The 17,420-nt window shown below is 47.9% G+C and overlaps 1 protein-coding gene across 3 annotated transcripts in view; it reads right to left on the reverse strand.

The window, feature by feature from the left end:
* Positions 1–2,951: 2,951 nt before the first annotated feature.
* Positions 2,952–17,420, reverse strand: part of LOC110493700 (axin-2) — a 50,477-nt gene continuing 36,008 nt past the window's right edge. For all 3 annotated transcript variants that reach the window (XM_036949694.1, XM_036949693.1, XM_036949692.1), the window contains exons 3-10: positions 16,200–16,340; positions 13,091–13,193; positions 11,081–11,221; positions 9,882–10,279; positions 9,164–9,592; positions 8,831–8,923; positions 7,312–7,479; positions 2,952–4,784 (exon numbers count right to left, since the gene is read on the reverse strand). In XM_036949694.1, coding sequence (XP_036805589.1) covers positions 4,658–4,784; positions 7,312–7,479; positions 8,831–8,923; positions 9,164–9,592; positions 9,882–10,279; positions 11,081–11,221; positions 13,091–13,193; positions 16,200–16,340 — 1,600 coding nt within the window. In that variant the 3' untranslated portion in view covers positions 2,952–4,657. The remainder of the gene's footprint in view (positions 4,785–7,311; positions 7,480–8,830; positions 8,924–9,163; positions 9,593–9,881; positions 10,280–11,080; positions 11,222–13,090; positions 13,194–16,199; positions 16,341–17,420) is intronic.

The following is a 17,420-nucleotide window of genomic DNA, read 5'->3' on the forward strand; positions in this document are numbered from 1 at the left end:
TTCCCCAGGTCGCTGCTGTAAATGAGAATGTACATTCAACATCCCAACCCATTTATTTTCTCTTCCTTTCTCCTCTCTCCTTCTTTCTCTCTCTCTCTCTCTGGCACAGGGTTCCGATGTTCACGCATCTACTCAGATTGCTGGCGGGATTGTCAGAGAAGGGGGTTTCATTTTTTTTCTTTCTCTCGTTCTTTTTTTCCATGCAATCTCTTGCCTTCAGAAAACCATTAATGCCTATTCAACATCAACATCAAGGCAGGCCTTTGATGTGTATTCTGGCAGCAGACCCTTCTCTTTCTCCTCTTGCTGCCTGCTGCTCCCTCTCTCTCTCTCTCTATCTCTCTCTCTCTCTCTCTCTCTCTCTCTCTCTCTCTCTCTCTCTGTCCCTCTCTCTCTCTCTCTCTCTCTCTCTCCCTCTCTCTCTCTCTCTCTCTCTCTCTATCCCTCCCTCCCTCCCTCGCTCCCTTCTTTCACTCTTTATGGTTACTGTACAATCAAAATATTAAACGGATTGCCGACAAATGATTTTACCTGGCAATTAAATATGTAAACGGAGTAGGTTGCGGTATGAGAAGGCGATTAAAAAGCCCAAAGGCTCACCAGTACAATAGTACCCCCTCGTCTGCCTCGCGAGCTAGCGTAGCCCGTGGAGCGAGTGGTGCCGCTTTTAACAGTCTCACACGGGCCTGTTTACAATAGCCTCAACCATGCTAAATGCCAATTACCACAACACAAGGGGAAATGAGTGGCACGGTTAGCACACTGTTTAGAGAGAGAGAGAGAGAGAGAGAGAGAGAGAGAGAGAGGGAGGAAAGCGAACGCTGCCAACGGAATCAACGTAAAACCAAGACTCATTCATTTCTCTCGTCTTATGAAGGTGAAAGAACACAAATGATGAGGAAACTTTTCAAAGAGTCTCAACATGAAAGTCAATGGAAGTTCTCCGTCATTATTAATAAATGAAAATCTTTGGACTACAAAGATTTGTCCAAGGACTCAAAACTTCACCAGTGAGATGAGATGGGAGATGGGGGAAGGTCTGGGGCCTGTTGTGGGGAGAGGGGAATGCAACAGTCATTGTCCATCCATCAACACCTCTGTGGGGACAAATGCCAGCAATTTAGGTTTCCCTTCAAAGCTAGAGCCCAGATAGGCTATAAATACAGAGCTAGGAGCAGGGGAGGGGGCAGAGGTGGAGGAGAGGGCACAAGGGTGCGGGGTTCCATCTGCCCCCTTTAAACTTGCAGTTCAACAGAACCATAGACAGTTTTTCCTGTAGAGCCTGTGCTGAATTCCTCAATGGCACCCTATTTCCTTTATAGTGCACTACATTTTTACCAGGACCCATAGAGCTCTGGTCAGAAGTAGTGCACTATATGGGGAATAGGGTGCCAATTTAATGCAACCTATGCCTGTGTGTCTATACAGTTAAAGACGGATTCAAGAAAAAAGACCCGATCTGTAGATAGAATAGAAACTTACTCATTAATGTGTGTTACCAGGCACATTTGCTTGAGGAAATGAAAAATAGATTTTCATGTCAGTAAGGCTATTTTAAGTGATTTCAAATTCAGCTCAATTGAGTCAGTGCGGTCTTGGCTTGGACAGCGTCTTTCTGATTCGCTAATGTAGCAGGACTGCGGTGACTGAATTAATTCTGTAGGGTATTTAATCATTTCCTGCAAATAAAAGCCAGATAATTGACGCAAATATGGCTGAGCCGTCTTGTTGGGATCTGGGGTACTTCATTAAATGTTTGTGTTGACTGCAGTAGGGAAAGCAGTTCCCCCAGTTCTGCTCTCTAGGCTACCAATTAGCCCAATGGCCCCATTTTGATCACTAATGTCTCCCATTAGGCCACAGTGGAGACTGCAGTGTACCTGGGTCCTGTTCAGTAAGCAGGACATTTTTTCTTTTCAACAGGGAGGTATGACTTGATCTTGTCCAATGAGAGCACAGATGTGTTTATTGTTGCAAGAGGTTGCGCCCTATTGAACATGACCCAGGTCTGCAAAGAGGGCTAAGACCACAGTACAAAAGGGATAGCTACCCATTGGGCAAAAACTGTGAAAACTAATTGGATTTGCTAAAAGTCATTTTTTTCACCCAACATTTAATCACATTTTTTGATTTCACATTGAATTCACATTAGTTGACAGCTCAACCAAACGTAAATCAAAACTAGACGTTGAACTCAAGTCTGTGCCCAGTGGGTAGGGTTCCCCTGGGGGTCCTCCCTGTGAGGTGTCAGCTGCCATGGCGATTTGCCATTCCTCTCCTCCAATGGAGATAATTAGAAAATAAAGGAGAAGAGTCCATGGGGATCTCACAAAAGGCAACTGTTGCCTTGTAACTAGAGGGGACTTAGGGATTGAACACAGAATTTGTCCAAAATGGCCACTTTTTCTCCATATAGTGCACTATTTTTTACCAGAGCCCCATAGGCTTAGGTCAAAAGTAGTGCACTATATAGGGAATAGGATACCATTTAGAAAAACCCCCAGTTTGTATGCCAGGCTACTGTTGAATCCCAAATGGCACCATATTCCCTAAGTAGAATCTATGGACTCTGGTCATAAGTAGTGCACTATATAAGGAATTGGCTGCCATTTGGGACACAGCGCTACATCTGTCTACCCCATGGGCCATGAGTGCACGATTCCCACTTCCGTTTGGTGTTGAACCCCTTCAGCTTTACAGTCATCATTCTGCAGCCGTCTTGTACTAACTTTCCTCGATCATACGGATTCCAATCCTGTAGAGAACTACAGAATCCTAACTTGAATTCAAGTGTTCAATTCAAGTGATCTGAAGAGAAAAGGTGGAAATGTAATCTTGTGTCTGGAATGTTTCTCCAAAGAGGAGAGTTTTTGTTCTTACTGTCATATGCATTATCACACAACCGAGCATTCCCGTTTGCAATTGAACAAGAGAAATGAGCAGACAAAAGCTTTCATTTGAAAAATATAAAACTTTAATAAAGGGCTACATCTCTTAATAATTACAATAATTATAGGTCCAGGTAAATCTTTAAATGAAACTCTGTATATAATGTATAATTTACAGTTTAGGTAGAACAACAAAAGAAGCCATGGCGTGATTACAGGATATTATTAAATGCATAAAAAAATATTTTCAACATAAGACCCTTCTGAAAACCAAGGGAATAATTATTAACACCCTGAGTCAGGGTAGTACATGGTATGGCATCCATGTAGGCACAGGTGCTGTACTTATAAAAACACTAGCCATAGTGTTTGTGTCCTTTTATCCATACTTCAACAACAACAACAACAAAAATGCATAATTACAAATGTATACAGGAGCTCTCTGTCGTTTAAGATGTTCTTTTCACAACATTCAAAAAGCTATTGGAGCAACATTTCTTAAACGTTTTTTTTTTCTCTTTGCTAATAAATATGGATCGGAAGCCATTTTGAAAACGTGGCGATATTAAGCCACCGCTTCCTGGAGAGGTGGTTCATTTCCATAGAAGCGCGACAAGGTTATTTTGGTGTGCTCGCTGTAAACACTATTTCTCCAGGTCCTCTCTGTTCACCTAATCCTAATTCATGTTCCTTTCTTTCTCGTCTTTCCCTGTGCGGTGCCTGGTCCACAAACAAAGGCACAACAACTAAGAAGGATAGAGCTCGGTGTTGGAGTGAGAGAAAACCAACTACTCTTACTCTGGCTTACAAATGGAAGAGAACACATATCAGCAGCAGCATATATTAAGACTGGGTTGGTTGGTTGGTTTACTATGACAGTGGAAGGTTCAGTCTCAGCAGACACCTGGTATAGTGACGTTGGACAGGGGTAAAGGGGGGGGGGGGGGGGGGGGGGCAAGTTTGGGGGAGTGGGGGCACTAGGCTAGTGTCATGACCTTCGTGACATTACAAGGTAAATGCAATTTTTTAAAAATCACCACAGTATTCTCCCAATACTCGAAGCAGCTTGTCCATCAACTGGACATGAGGGGGGAGGGGGGGGGTAGACAAGTTGAAGGTGAGGGAGGGAGAGGACATTTTTTTAATAAATACTAAAAATTTCAACTCATGACAAAAGCGCATCAATATAATAGAATACATGTATATATACACATATTTGCATGTATGTATATGCACACGTACAGAAGTTTCATTTTGTAACAACGTTTGCACAATGTTATAAGAGCAGGTGGCGGCACACGCAGGGCTTCTGGTGCTGTAGCCAGTCCACCGCAGGTGATCAGGGAGCAACGTTCTCACAACGTTACCATTATTTAAATTGCAACGTTAGTCTCTCGTAATGGACAAACAGTCATCTGCATCTTCAGTGGTTAAATTCAGGGAGCCTAGAGGCCTCCAGTCGCCGTCTCTCTCTCTCTCTCTCTCTCTCTGTCTGTAGTGTCGTTCCCTTGTGTTTCTAAGGCTGATTGGTTTAGAAAGTCAGGGGGGGCGGGGCCTCTTCTGGGTTCGGCATACTTCGTTGGCTCGTGTTCCTTCAATCACACTCCTCATGCTGGATATATTAACTCTTATTTAGCTTAATAGTAGGAAAGAAAGTCTAGAGCTTTTTCCCCCAATCAAGTCAATCACTCCGGTTCCTCGCGACAGTCTGTGCCCTGGAGGTTGGGTATTTGGTTGATGGGTACGGTAGGGTGGGCATAAGGGTGGCATCAGTCCATCCTCTCCACCTTACCCAGGACCTTGCCCTCGTACATGGGCAGAAGGGCGCCGTCCTCCCATACCTCCTCGAACACGGCCCCGCACTCAAACTCATCGCTGGCCTTCTTGAAGTAGTACCTGGAGAGAAATGAGAGAGAGAGGGGCAGGGTCAGAATATAAAACAATACTAGCATGGTATCTTCCTCTTTAACTTAACACGATGGACGAGAACCAACTCCACACACACACCTACACAACCAACTCCACACACACAATGACTCAAACCCATATCCAAGCTGCCTTGGGTCACACAGTTCAGCGCCATCCCTCTCACTTCAAACAACAAAGCTTGACTGCATTACACCACACCAACACCACTGACAAACTGAACCTGGCAACCCCAACCACTCCAAAAAGTTTGGGTTGCCAGGTTTGGTTTGAACTCTGTCAGTGATCATTTCAAGGAATTAGCAGCAGCAGCAGCAGAGACTAAAAAGAGAGAGAGAGTGGGAGCTAAAGGAACTTGACTGCTGGCCATTGTACAGATGCCTATCTGTCCTGGAAGGTCTCATTAAAGTTGAAGGGCTAATTAGGACCTGTCTTAAGGCCCCCCCTCCCTCTCCTAGCACTGAGCTCCCCTTGTCTAGCCTGGCCTTTTAATTGTGCCCCACTGTCAAATGAAGGGCCTTCCTTTCACTAGGGCTGACATTTCAGGTGCCTGAGAGTCTGCCTGTCACCGCACGCCCCACACACACCTACTAACACACTGCTAGAGACAACTATGAAGACACACACAAAGACACAGAGAGAAAGACACAGAGACAGAGAGAGGCAATGAAACACACACGCACAGACAGACAGAAACTCTGGGCAGCTTTCCGATCACCAGCAGAGAACAGAGGGAGAGAGAGGAGAAGAGGAGCAGGCCTCTCTCCCGGACCCCCTCCGTGGGTGTGATAGATTGGACGCGGGCCGGGGCCCGAAGGCCAATACCCCGCGAGGGGGAGGACACCAATCCAGACAGTCTCCTGGAGGTCAAGGAGTCACCTCACCAAACACCCCCACATCCCTCCCTTCCCCAAAGATCCCAGGGTTGACTCAGCTCAGTCTATGAAGTCTACTGCCCAGAGTTTCCAATGATATCTTCTCCCCTGGCTTTAAAATGCAGTGATGATCAGCGGGGGAGATTTACTGATCAGCTTTGTAATGGAAAATGCATAATTTTACCTATGTATGCCTGGGCCCAGGAATTCAGAAATGTTTTTATGAGCGACGCCGAGGGGGGGGGGGTTGAGGAAGCGTTGTACAGCTGCTCCGATCAAGGTTTGTGTGTCGTAAATACTCCCGACTGGGATTTTTGGGGTGTGGATGGTTGGGTGTTGCTATGGGTTTTTGGCATGATGCATCTTCAAGACGGTTGAAGGTTGTAGTGAGGGGCCTCAAACCTTTCTGGAATTCTGAACACTGAAACTATTAAAAAGGTCCAGGCCTTAGCCAAGTGCATCTTCGCGGCATAAATCAATTCTAAATAGATGCTTGTGTTTCTTGCCATTTAAATCACAACCCTACGCTTCTTTTCAGAGAGAGAGAATGGGGGAGAAAGAGAGGGAGAGAGAAGTGGAGATGGAGAATGGGGAGGGAGAGAAAAGGAGTATTTCCATTGGATCATGTTATATATGGCAAAACATTTCTCTCTGTGCAACATCTGGCACCGATATCGTCTGGCAGCGTGGCCGAGTACTGTTCTCCTGCCATGTTGAAATGAACCAACTCCACACATTCTGAACCATTAGAGCCATCGGCTTCAAAAATCGCCCTTTCTTTCCCGGAAGAGTTACGGTATAGTGTGGGTGGATGTAGCTCGGACTAACAAGCAGATGTGGATGGGGGTTTAGAATTGAGATACGCATGTCTCGGAATACTTTGTCTTTTCGGTGCTACAACCTATACATATGACGGTCATTAAAATACTCTACTTTACCCTACAGTCCACCTTTAGGTATAGGTTCCATGAATGTGAAATAGTGTGAAACGATTCAGTCCCTCTCTAATTCTTAACATAATGAAGTCAAAGCCACTTTCAACGACTACTAAACAAAACACCAGTCATTTTGACAACTCATGCAACCCTTTTCAAAAAAAAAAAAAAAAGGAATCTAAGAAGGAAAAAGGTGCCTGTGATTCTGCCTGATCTAATCCGTGGGAGGATTTTGGGGGCCTCGCAGTGGCGTGTTGAGTCTTTGTGCACAAAATAAAAGGCCTGGACTTCAAAGCCATCCTTATTAAGACTGCCTTACTATGGAAATCAATAGCAGATGTGAACCAAATATCACTCCAGTAAATCCCCCCCCTTTCCTCTCTGTACAGTGGATCGACCCATCCCTCCTCTCGCTAAGCCAGAATTCTGCTCTTCCTTCTCACGACTCCACATACAAAGCTGAGAGCTCCAGCTTTTCACACACGTTTAGTTCATACACAAACACACATGTACATAGACAAACACACACACACACACACATTCAAATCGTGGGGGAAAAAGTGTGTCTTGCTCTTCAGCAAAGTGTGTTGTGCATGAAATGTGTGTTTACCTATAGTTGTACATTAAAGGTGTGCTGTGCATGAAAGGTGTGTGTGTGTGTGTGTGTGTGCTCATCTAGGTGTTTACCTGTAATTGCCTTTTTTGCTAAGCTGCTCCTTGAAGTGTCCCAGGGTGAGACTGTGTGTCTTCATCATGCTGCGGTAGGGGATCTCCTCACCACAGAAGAAGTAGGTGACCACCAGGTCACAGCCAGACACACTCGCGCCGCTGATCGACTTCTTTGGCTCTTTCCACCTGGAAACAGAGGGACAAGCAACACATTAGATAAATAAAGCATAACCTGATCCCAGAGCTAAAACTAAACATTTACATTTGAATAATAAGCACAGAAATTCTTATGCAGAGCGACAAACACACCCAACACGGGCAGTGTGTAACTGTTGGTTGGGAAGTTAGGCAGAACTGAATAAGCTGAATTTAGTGAGGATTAGCTCAGGTAAGGTGAACCTGACTCGATTACAGGTGTGTGTATGTGCGTTTCATCCCACACACACACACACACACACTTCCTCGTTCACTTCCAGGGGCCTTTTCGAGGTCCTACACTTCAGACGCGGGCGCCTGCTAGCCTTAGACAGCTGGCCCGCTGAAGGTCAGCCAATTAAATCTCCAAAAGACCCTGGCAGTCAGGTGGCTACGGCCCTAACATCAAACACAACCAAGCTGCCCTACACACACAGATACAGATACACACACCAACACACACACAGGGCCAGCGTAGCGAAGAGAGGGCCAAAATAACAACCAGGGGTTGTTACCTTCCATGTGCACGTCTGTGTATCCGCTGGTGTATGTGTGCGTGTGTATGTGTATGTATATGTGTGTGCGTGTGTGTATGTATGTGTATGTGTGTGCGTGTGTATGTGTATGTATGTATATGTGTGTGTGTATGTATGTATATGTATGTATATATGTGTGTGAGGACTACACCTAGGGGAAATCAGAGAAAGAGAGGCAGCGAGAACAAAGGGAGAGACATGCTGACTCACACTATCCCTACCGAGGGGAAATCAGAGAGAGGAAGAGAGGCAGCGAGAACAACGGGAGAGACATGCTGACTCACACTATCCCTACCGAGGGGAAATCAGAGAGAGGAAGAGAGGCAGCGAGAACAACGGGAGAGACATGCTGACTCACACTATCCCTACCGAGGGGAAATCAGAGAGAGGAAGAGAGGCAGTGAGAACAACGGGAGAGACATGCTGACTCACACTATCCCTACCGAGGGGAAATCAGAGAGAGGAAGAGAGGCAGCGAGAACAACGGGAGAGACATGCTGACTCACACTATCCCTACCGAGGGGAAATCAGAGAGAGGAAGAGAGGCAGCGAGAACAAAGGGAGAGACATGCTGACTCACACTATCCCTACCGAGGGGAAATCAGAGAGAGGAAGAGAGGCAGTGAGAACAACGGGAGAGACATGCTGACTCACACTATCCCTACCGAGGGGAAATCAGAGAGAGGAAGAGAGGCAGCAAGAACAAAGGGAGAGACATGCTGACTCACACTATCCCTACCGAGGGGAAATCAGAGAGAGAAAGAGAGGCAGCGAGAACAAAGGGAGAGAGAGGAAGATGAACATACTCTGTTTGAAGTGCGGGGCTGGACAGAGGAGGGTTTCCACTGGGGAAAGGCACAGGGTGACTCCTGTCTCTTTGAAGGCTGGTCGTTGAAGGCCTGTCAGTCACATAGAAAGACAAAGATACAATAGAATGAGATTGATGGCATCAGTATTCATGACACAGATGGAGAAAACACTGGAAAACAGGTGTAGGCTTCAACAGTCGCCTGAAGTCAGACATTTTCAGAAAATCCCACACTAAATTTGGATTGAGTCATTTGGCTCATTATAAATGACTATACATTGCAAGCTAGGACAAAGAGGGGCTATATGAGTGTGTGTGTGTGTGTGCCTACCTCTGTTTGGGGGGCTTGGAGACCTCCTCTAGCCTCCTGCAGGCTTCTTCTAACTGGGCCAGAGTGTTGGGCGGGGGCAGGGGGGGCATGGCCGGGTCCTGGATGAAGGGGTGGGCCGGATGGTGACCTCCACGGAGGTGACCACCCGTGCCGCACACGCCTCCCCAGGAAGAGTGCGTTCGGACGGGAAGCGTCTTGGGCGTGGAGGGTTCCGGGAGGTGGATCTTCTTCAGCCCCTGAGTGCTGCCGTGAGGTTTGTTCTTGCCCTGCCTCTCGCTCTCCAGGATCCACTGCCAGACGTTCTGCGAGCGGTCCGTGGAGTCCAGGGGCAGGTGGGGCGGGGACGTGACCCCGTCGCCGCCGTTGGCCTGGCTCAGGCGTATGCCTTCGCACGGCTTCCCCGGCCGCTTGGACAAACTGCTGCAGCGGCTGGAGAAAGACAGAGAGGAGAGGGTTTACATGGGACTCTTCCACCAGGAGAGGCTACATCTACAACAAGCACCAGCGATAGGAACAAAACGGTTCGGTTCAGTTAAAATGAAACTCAAGTAGGACGGTCATATCCATAAGATAAGTGCACAGTTTAAAATCACTGACCCAAGTACAGCCCTAAGGTTGTTTGTGAAGTCTATGTGAACTGACCCCCAGCACCACTCGAAAGTAAATGTAGTGAATTGTGAACGAACCCCAGTACAGGTGATATTGTATGTGAACTGACCCGGGGGTGAAGTCGGAGTAGTCGGCGCCCCCTGGGGGACAGAGGCACTGGATGTGCTGCGCCGCCTCGGCCTCGATCTGCTCCTTGCTCTTGGGGCCGGTGGAGGTGTGGTGGTGGATGTAGTGGTGGTGGATGTGCTTGGTCGACTGCCTATTCCCAGCCAACAGGCCTTTGGTGGCCCCCGGATACGAGGGCCCCAGGAAGGGAACCACGGCGGCGGAGGGCCGGTCGGGAGAGCACGAGCGAGGCGAGTGGCGGATCATGCCGGGCGACTGACATCCGGGCGTCTTGAGCACCCGGGACAGGTGCTCGTCTAGGATGGCCTGAGCGTCCTCGTCGGCGCCGGACGAGGGGAGCGGAACGGTGGTGGAGGGGTCGCTCTCGTCCCTCTCCTCCTCCTGCACACACACAAAGACATAATGCTTTAAAACATGGACGCAATATAGAAGTACAGGGACAATATAACCTACTCAATTCCATAACACTACAAATATAAGCATTGCTAGCTTGCTAAACGCAACCAAATGACATTTGCGGAAAACGCTACTTCAGTCAGTCGACAGTACTTCGACCATTCGCAGCAAACTTCACACTGCGACAAACACAAGGTACTGTATTGGCTTGTGAAGTAGCGGAGGCTAATTCTATGGTGTAACTTGATTTGACTTCCAGTTTCTTTCACCCTGGTTCTACTTGCCAACAGGCTTTGGGTGTGCTAGCGTCTTCTTTCTTCATCTATAATGCACAGCAAGCCCAGACTCACAAAGAGACCGGCACCACACACACTCAGCAATACGCCACTGGAGAGTTGAGCGCTAAGCGCTAACCATTTGAATAAACTTCAAGTGTGCCAAGAAACATAAGTTTGAAACTTCCACAGAAGAAGGGACTTTAAGAGAAGAAGTCTCTTAAACTGCACGGCAGACCCTTAGTCGGTTAAATTCTTTCTAAAGCAAGACCGCACGCAAAGTCTCTTTGAATCAAGGAAGAAGGGTCAGCTAGCTAGCTACAACCTTAACTTCTCACATGGCTCCTCCTATCTACATTGTCTTTCTAGGTAGCAAAGACAGGGTTCAGGACTGGAGGGTCACCTAAACTAGGTCGCAATGGAACGTTCCACAGCTCATTGCTCAATGCAGGTGGGTTGGGGAATGAGGTGGGATGTACCAATGTAGTTTGGGAAGGGGGGGTTTTCTTACCTCCTGGATCTGCTGTAGCCTCTCCTCCAGGGAGCTCATGGTGTCCTGCTCCCTCTTCAGTTTCTCCAGTCTGGAGATGAGCTGGGCGGCGAAGGCCGAGGGCTCCACCGGCGTCATCTCCTTAGGCAGCCTGTGTGTCCTCTGTAGGGGGAGATGGGAGAAAGGACACTTTTGAGTGTGTGTTTGAGTGAGTGTGAGTTAGTTGTCCCTAGTTTGCCCCCTGATTCCTCCAGTGCCCTCTCCTCTAACTCTATAGGCCTCCTTTGATGCCCTTGCCCCTGGGCTAACCCCTAGCCCGATACTCCCTCCCCATGCCCGCTGTCCTTGGCACCGCCTGCCGGTCGGCGGGGTAGCGGGATAGAGGAGGGGGGGGGTAGCAGTTGGCCTGGCTCCGAGGAGGAGGGCCCCCCGCCTGCGCCCTCTGTACTCCGACCAAGCCATCAGCGGAGGCAGCCTCTGAAGTCAGCACACTTCAAAGGGGCCCTTGTCAAACATCAAACACTCCAGCCCTTGGGGTGGGAGGGACACGCGGCTTTAAATCTCCCCGAATAAAAGACAGATATCGACAGTCAGAGGAGGAGGCAGAGAAGAAGAAAAAATGGAGGGGGACAATATTAAAACAAAAAGAGGACGGAAAAAATGAGGAAGAGGATTGAGAGATGTGTGGAGTGGTAGGAGGGAGGGAGAGGAGTCAAATACCAGGGAGATCTAAGGGGGAAGTGGTAATTTATTTCCTGACTGCACGCAGGGCACCTCTGAGGTACTGTAGTCGCATTATCCTATTTTTCTCTAACTATATGTGCCGGCTTCTCTCATCTTCTTTTCTGTATTATTATGTGGCGCACTGGCTTTCTTGATTTGACTCTCTTTTTGTTGTTCCTCTCATCTCTTTGTAGAGACGATGAAGGGAAGTGAGAAGAAAGGAGCGAGAGGGGCTGCTGGCAAAGGCGCGTCAGCGCCGCGCAGAGCCCCTGCTGCCTGAGGCTGGTGCATCTTGGGAGCCCGAGCCATCTCCAAATCAGGAGGGAGACATTAAAAGGAGAGCAAGTGGGGAAGGGAGGGAGCGAGGAGAGACAGAGAAACAGACAACAAGGGCCCCTTCTACTTGGCTACAGCCCTCCCTACACAACACAACACACCCACACACACAAAGCCTTCCCTATGCATCAAGACAGTACACAAACACATTGTGAAGGGAAGAGGACAAAACTATTTGCATTGGTTGTTTTCTGACACGGGTGCCCAATCTAACCACTCCAAGCCCTAGAGCTGTGCCATGAAGTACCACGTATTTAGAGGCCCCTGCTTGCACATGACACTACAGGCAGTGGGGGTGGTGAGAGTCATATGGGGGCTGGGGGGCTACTGTCACAAAAGGGGAGTGTGTGTGTGTGTGGGGGGGGGGGGGGGGGGGGGGGGGGCTCTGTTGGAGGTTGTCAATAAAGAGGCCAGGCAACCTGGGTCCTATTCATTCATCGCCAAGATCAAAGCACAGGGCTGAGAAGTAAGCTGGCTGATTTAGGGAGCATCACAGGGCTTGGTTCTGTGACCCCTGACTTCTAACGATAATCATCCTCATTATCACCACCGTCATCATTATCACATTTTTTTTATTTTATTTTTTACACTATGCATTTATAACATTCTTGACTAAGTTCTGGTGGTGAAACACAAGGAAGGAAAGCAATGGGGGTCTATAGATGAAAGCTATAAATGACAGCTGTTGGACAAGGGGAGGGAGGGAGAGGGTGTATACGGTTGAGCAGGAGAGAAAGTAAGTGATATGAAAATTCCCCCTTTCATTTACCCTGACTTTTGATAGGAAAATGAGCGGGGAGAATATAGTATTCTATCACAACATCATAACACCATAAAAGAAGAAGAAAACAGGGAACCGGGTTGTAAAGGGAGATTGAGAAAAGTTTGTGGAGTTTTAAAGATATAAAGACACTGTGTATGAAGACAGCAGACATCAAAAAAACAGGAAGTAAAACAGGGAGCGGGACTCACAGGAAAGTGGGGTAGCGAGACCAGGCCGTTGATCTTGACGCTGCGGTGCATCTCCCGCTGGATCTGCTTCTTGGTGCCCAGCTTGTATGGAGGGATCCCATCTCTGTCAGAAGGGACACAGGTAGGGAACAGGGTCAATAACACAGTCACAGGTCACTCAAAATGTCCCCTGAAGAGCCAGGGATTAGTTAGCAAACTAGCAACGCTAACCGCTACATATCTATCTCCATAGAAACATTTCAATTTTCTTGCCACCCTTTCTCTTTGCTTAGAACCAAGTAATACCCCCAATGTACTAGCGAGGTGAAAGACATTAGCCTAGCGATGTGGACAGAACCCTGAGGGGAGGCTGATCGTCACTGAAGTGATCAGCCCAGCACCACCCTGACCCCAGGTGGGCACATCACAGCCCAAATCAAAGACCTGAGGAACCCCTTGAAGGGCCTTGAAGCCAAGGCAACAAAAACACACCGGGACAATGGGGGGAGATATGCTAAACATCCCGTCGCTGGGGTTCAAAAGTGCCCCACTGATAAGTTCCCATCAGTCCTTGTCAACACTGGAAGGGACTGATTTTTCAAAATAGCAGCCAAGTGAGGTACTTTCAACTCCAGCCTCAGTAACAAGGACTACCTTGAGAAAGCTGGCTAAGAGAAGAAGCCTAGAACGCTGCTACTCGAGGGGCTTAGCGGTCTTGCTTAAAGCGGTGTACAACGTGTAGGTTTGACATAAAGAAAGATTGCCATAATGTGGCTGAAAAAAACAAGTGTCTCTGGACAGTTAATCCTTCAGGCAGTGGCAAGGGGGAAGAAAATACATATTCTTCTCTTTCTCACCCTCCAATGTGTGCTTTTCCAGTCCGCTGCCATTTAAGCCTGGCCAATTATCTTGGCCTTTTTGGTTGCTCAGAAGTGTCTGACCTAGCCCAAGCGCTAGTTTTTCCACTGCCTCTTTGAAATCTCACACTCATGCACATATGCACCCGCTGCCATCTTCATTTGGCAAGTATTCCGCCAGCAAGCCTCTGATCTCAGCAACATCAAAAGGCTGGTTTGTAAGATAAGGTAATGTTTGAAGTTAGCGCAACAGCATTCCCTAGCGTCCAAGTAACTCCATAAATAAGATATAAGCAAAAAGTGAAAAGAAAAAATCTGCCCCCCCCCCCCCCCCCAAAAAAATCCTCATCCTCTTGTTCTTTATCTGGAAATGAGATTCAAATTTGCAGTGTGCCTTTTACCAAACTATAAAAGGACACACTAATCAAATTGTTTCCCCCCAATGAGGAGGAACAAGCTGTGGTTTTTATTATAATCGGTGAGGGGTAGAGAGAGAGAGAGAGAGCAGGCAGACAGGAGATTGTCAAAGGTTCAAAGAACTCTGCAGGGCAGGCCACTGCGAGGCGCTACACTTCGTAACATAAGATGTTTTAATAATTAACATGAAGACGTTTGCAAGAAAAAGACGTGACTGAATTCCAGTGGGATCTATTTTTTTCCACTTAATACATAATTTGGTCAAATGACTGGGTTTGTATGCCTCGGGGTCCTACTTACTCTGCATTACCAGATGGAGCCTAGATAGCACTGTCAACAATGCACATTGAAGAGCGGGATACTTCCCTAACTTTTATCCTAAAAAAAACGTGAGAAACTCATGACAAAGAAAAGTTACAGTTCACAACAAAAAATGTACCAAACAAATACCCAACTCCTTCCACAACACCACTCAATCTATCCCTTTCCCTTTCTCTCTCGCGCTCTCCTCTCATTCCCTCTCTCCTGTTGCATTTTTAAATCAACCCCAGCTCCCCTCCCCAGCAAGCCGGCCCTATGCGATGGCCGAGGCCCTTTGTGATGGTTGTGGTGGCGATGCATATGGGCAAAGAAGAAGAAAACAGACCGTGCCCTCTTTCACGGGCCCTTACTTTATGGGGATCTCCTATTCAGTTGTGCAAGTCATTTTCAAAGCAGACAGCCACCCCTCTTATCCCTCTAAGCTCCCCTCGGCTAACAATAGGCTGAAAGCGATTCAGTTAAGCCTTTTATCCGCCGTGCACTTTATTTTCTCACTCCCTTGCACGCCAAACCCTCACCGTTCCCCTGCTATTGGCTCAGAGTGCAGGAGGAGAGGGTAGGAGAGATGGGAGTAGAGGGAAACAGGGGGGAGGGCGTTGGGGTTGGAGGGGTGAGGGAGGAAGGTTGGGGTTGATTTTGGAGGCGCCCTAATCTGGGCAGTGGGAGTCCCTCCTGACCCTATCCTGGGGTTCAGGAAGGAGTAACCTCCATGAAAGCCTCGCTGACACATGATCGCAGCAGCAGTGGCGCTGCAGCAGCAGAGCGAGAGGGCCAGTAGCAGAGCAGGAAGCCGCGCCACCATGTGAGTAAGCTCCCTTTCATTTGCTGCCAAAATGTTTCAATGAGTTTGTCTTAAGGTCCAAATGGCTATTTCCCCTCACTCTCTCTCTCTCTCTCTCCCTCCCCACCCCCCCTCACTCTCTTTCCCTTCTACTCCTTCAAAGGGAAAAAGCGATTAGATAATATAAAAAAAAACAACGCTGTTGTGGCAGAACGGTGGGTGGGTGGGATGGATACATTTCTACTTTGAGGAAAATTGAGGCAACACTCCACCCCCCCCCCCCCCCCCCCGAATATCAAGAAGTTCTGCCTGTAACAGAATAGACATCAAAAGATTTTTCCACATAATGACTTTCACAGACCCCCCCCTCCTTCCCTCGAGGCACTTTATACATTAATATAATTACCTGAACTCAATCTGAAAGGATCATTAAAACCTAAACATCACATTCCATTTCACCACACAAGCTTCCCAGATAGACTTGATATTTAGTCCAATTGTTTCCCGTGTGTATATATATATATATATTTATCCATGAAAGGTATTCACTGAATGGCTAAATGAGCCAAGTCATTTTTGAGCTTCAGAATATATAGAAGTTCAGACATGCTTCAGAAAGGCAGGCCTGGAGTCTTGAATGCGAAATGGTTTTCAGAATGGACATGGAGTTGACATGGAATTGACCCCCGACCCAGGTCAAAAGGTGAGAAACCCAGAGAAAACTCAGGGAAGGGAATGCTGAGAGAACACTTACACACTACTGTCGGTCATGGACATGGAGTCGTCCGTCATGGCGTCGCTGGAGATCTCGCTGTCGTTGGCACTGGTGGCGGGGGCGAACACATAGCCCGAGTTGACAAAGTAGGGACTGGCCGGGTCCCCGCGTCTGTGTGACCTGCCAAACACAACAGCAACAGTCCATTTTACACTACAATACATATTCCACCATTTCATTACTGAAACCCAAGTAAAGACCGTCAGTGCCATACAGAGACGTCTATTGGTGAACCTGTATTAGCTATGTCAATGGAGTTTGTGTGTTAACTTGTGTAAATGTTTTAGTAAGAGTCTTTGCTTTGGAGTAAAAGTTTGATTTGAAGTGTTTCGAGTCCGAGTTCCTACAGATTCGAAAAATTAGTCACTTTCGCAAGACTTTGGGGCCTCAGGAATGTGACAACACTCTCTGAGGAGATGTTTTCCCCTTTATTTTCTCTCTCCCTTTCATGTCCCCTCCCCGTCATGCAGGCAGGGAGGTGGGGATGGGGGTGAGGGAAGTGAGCAGCTCAGCTGTATGTGAATGGACAACAGAGCCACTTCCCCTCGCTCTCCTGCTATCTCTCTACCCTTTTGTTTGGGCAAGGCCCCTACTCCCGCACATTTCCACTCTCTGAAGCAGTGTACTCTTTTCTTGAAGTGTTTTTTTCTCCTCCCCTTCCTTCCTCCCTCTCGCTCTGCTCTCTCTCATGTCTTCTCTCCTTAAATCCAGGCCCCTCTGTATACTCCCCTCCTCCTCCTCCTACAACCAAGCCCCCCCCTCCCATCCTTCTAAAGTCTCTCTCTCCCCCTCTCTACTTTTACTCTCTCCTGCTGTGTTGCATTCCTGTTCCACTAGTGAAGGGGGTGGACAGGGAGGAAGGAGGGGAGACCTTGAGCTTGGGGGGGGGGGAGAGAGAGCGCAAAAGAGAGAGAGTGTGGGAAGGGGGAAGGAGGGCCTCTTTCTTTATGAGAATGCCTACTGCCGGGAGGATGACTAAAGCCGTAGGCCCCAGCTCAAACCTGACCTTTGGAGGTTCAAGCAAAGAGTCAGGTATTTAGCGCAGCTGGGCTCTCGGTTACCCCCCCCCCCCCCCCCCCCCCCCCTCTCTCTCTCTTTTTCTTTCTTTCATTATTCCGCTGTTCCTGTCTCCCTCCAAAGCACATGCTTAGGCTCTGTCAGAGGGATTTCTCTAAAGGACGAGATAAAAGCAGTGGGTAG

The sequence above is a fragment of the Oncorhynchus mykiss genome, chromosome 17 (assembly GCF_013265735.2).
Source record: "Oncorhynchus mykiss isolate Arlee chromosome 17, USDA_OmykA_1.1, whole genome shotgun sequence".
Taxonomy (NCBI): domain Eukaryota; kingdom Metazoa; phylum Chordata; class Actinopteri; order Salmoniformes; family Salmonidae; genus Oncorhynchus; species Oncorhynchus mykiss.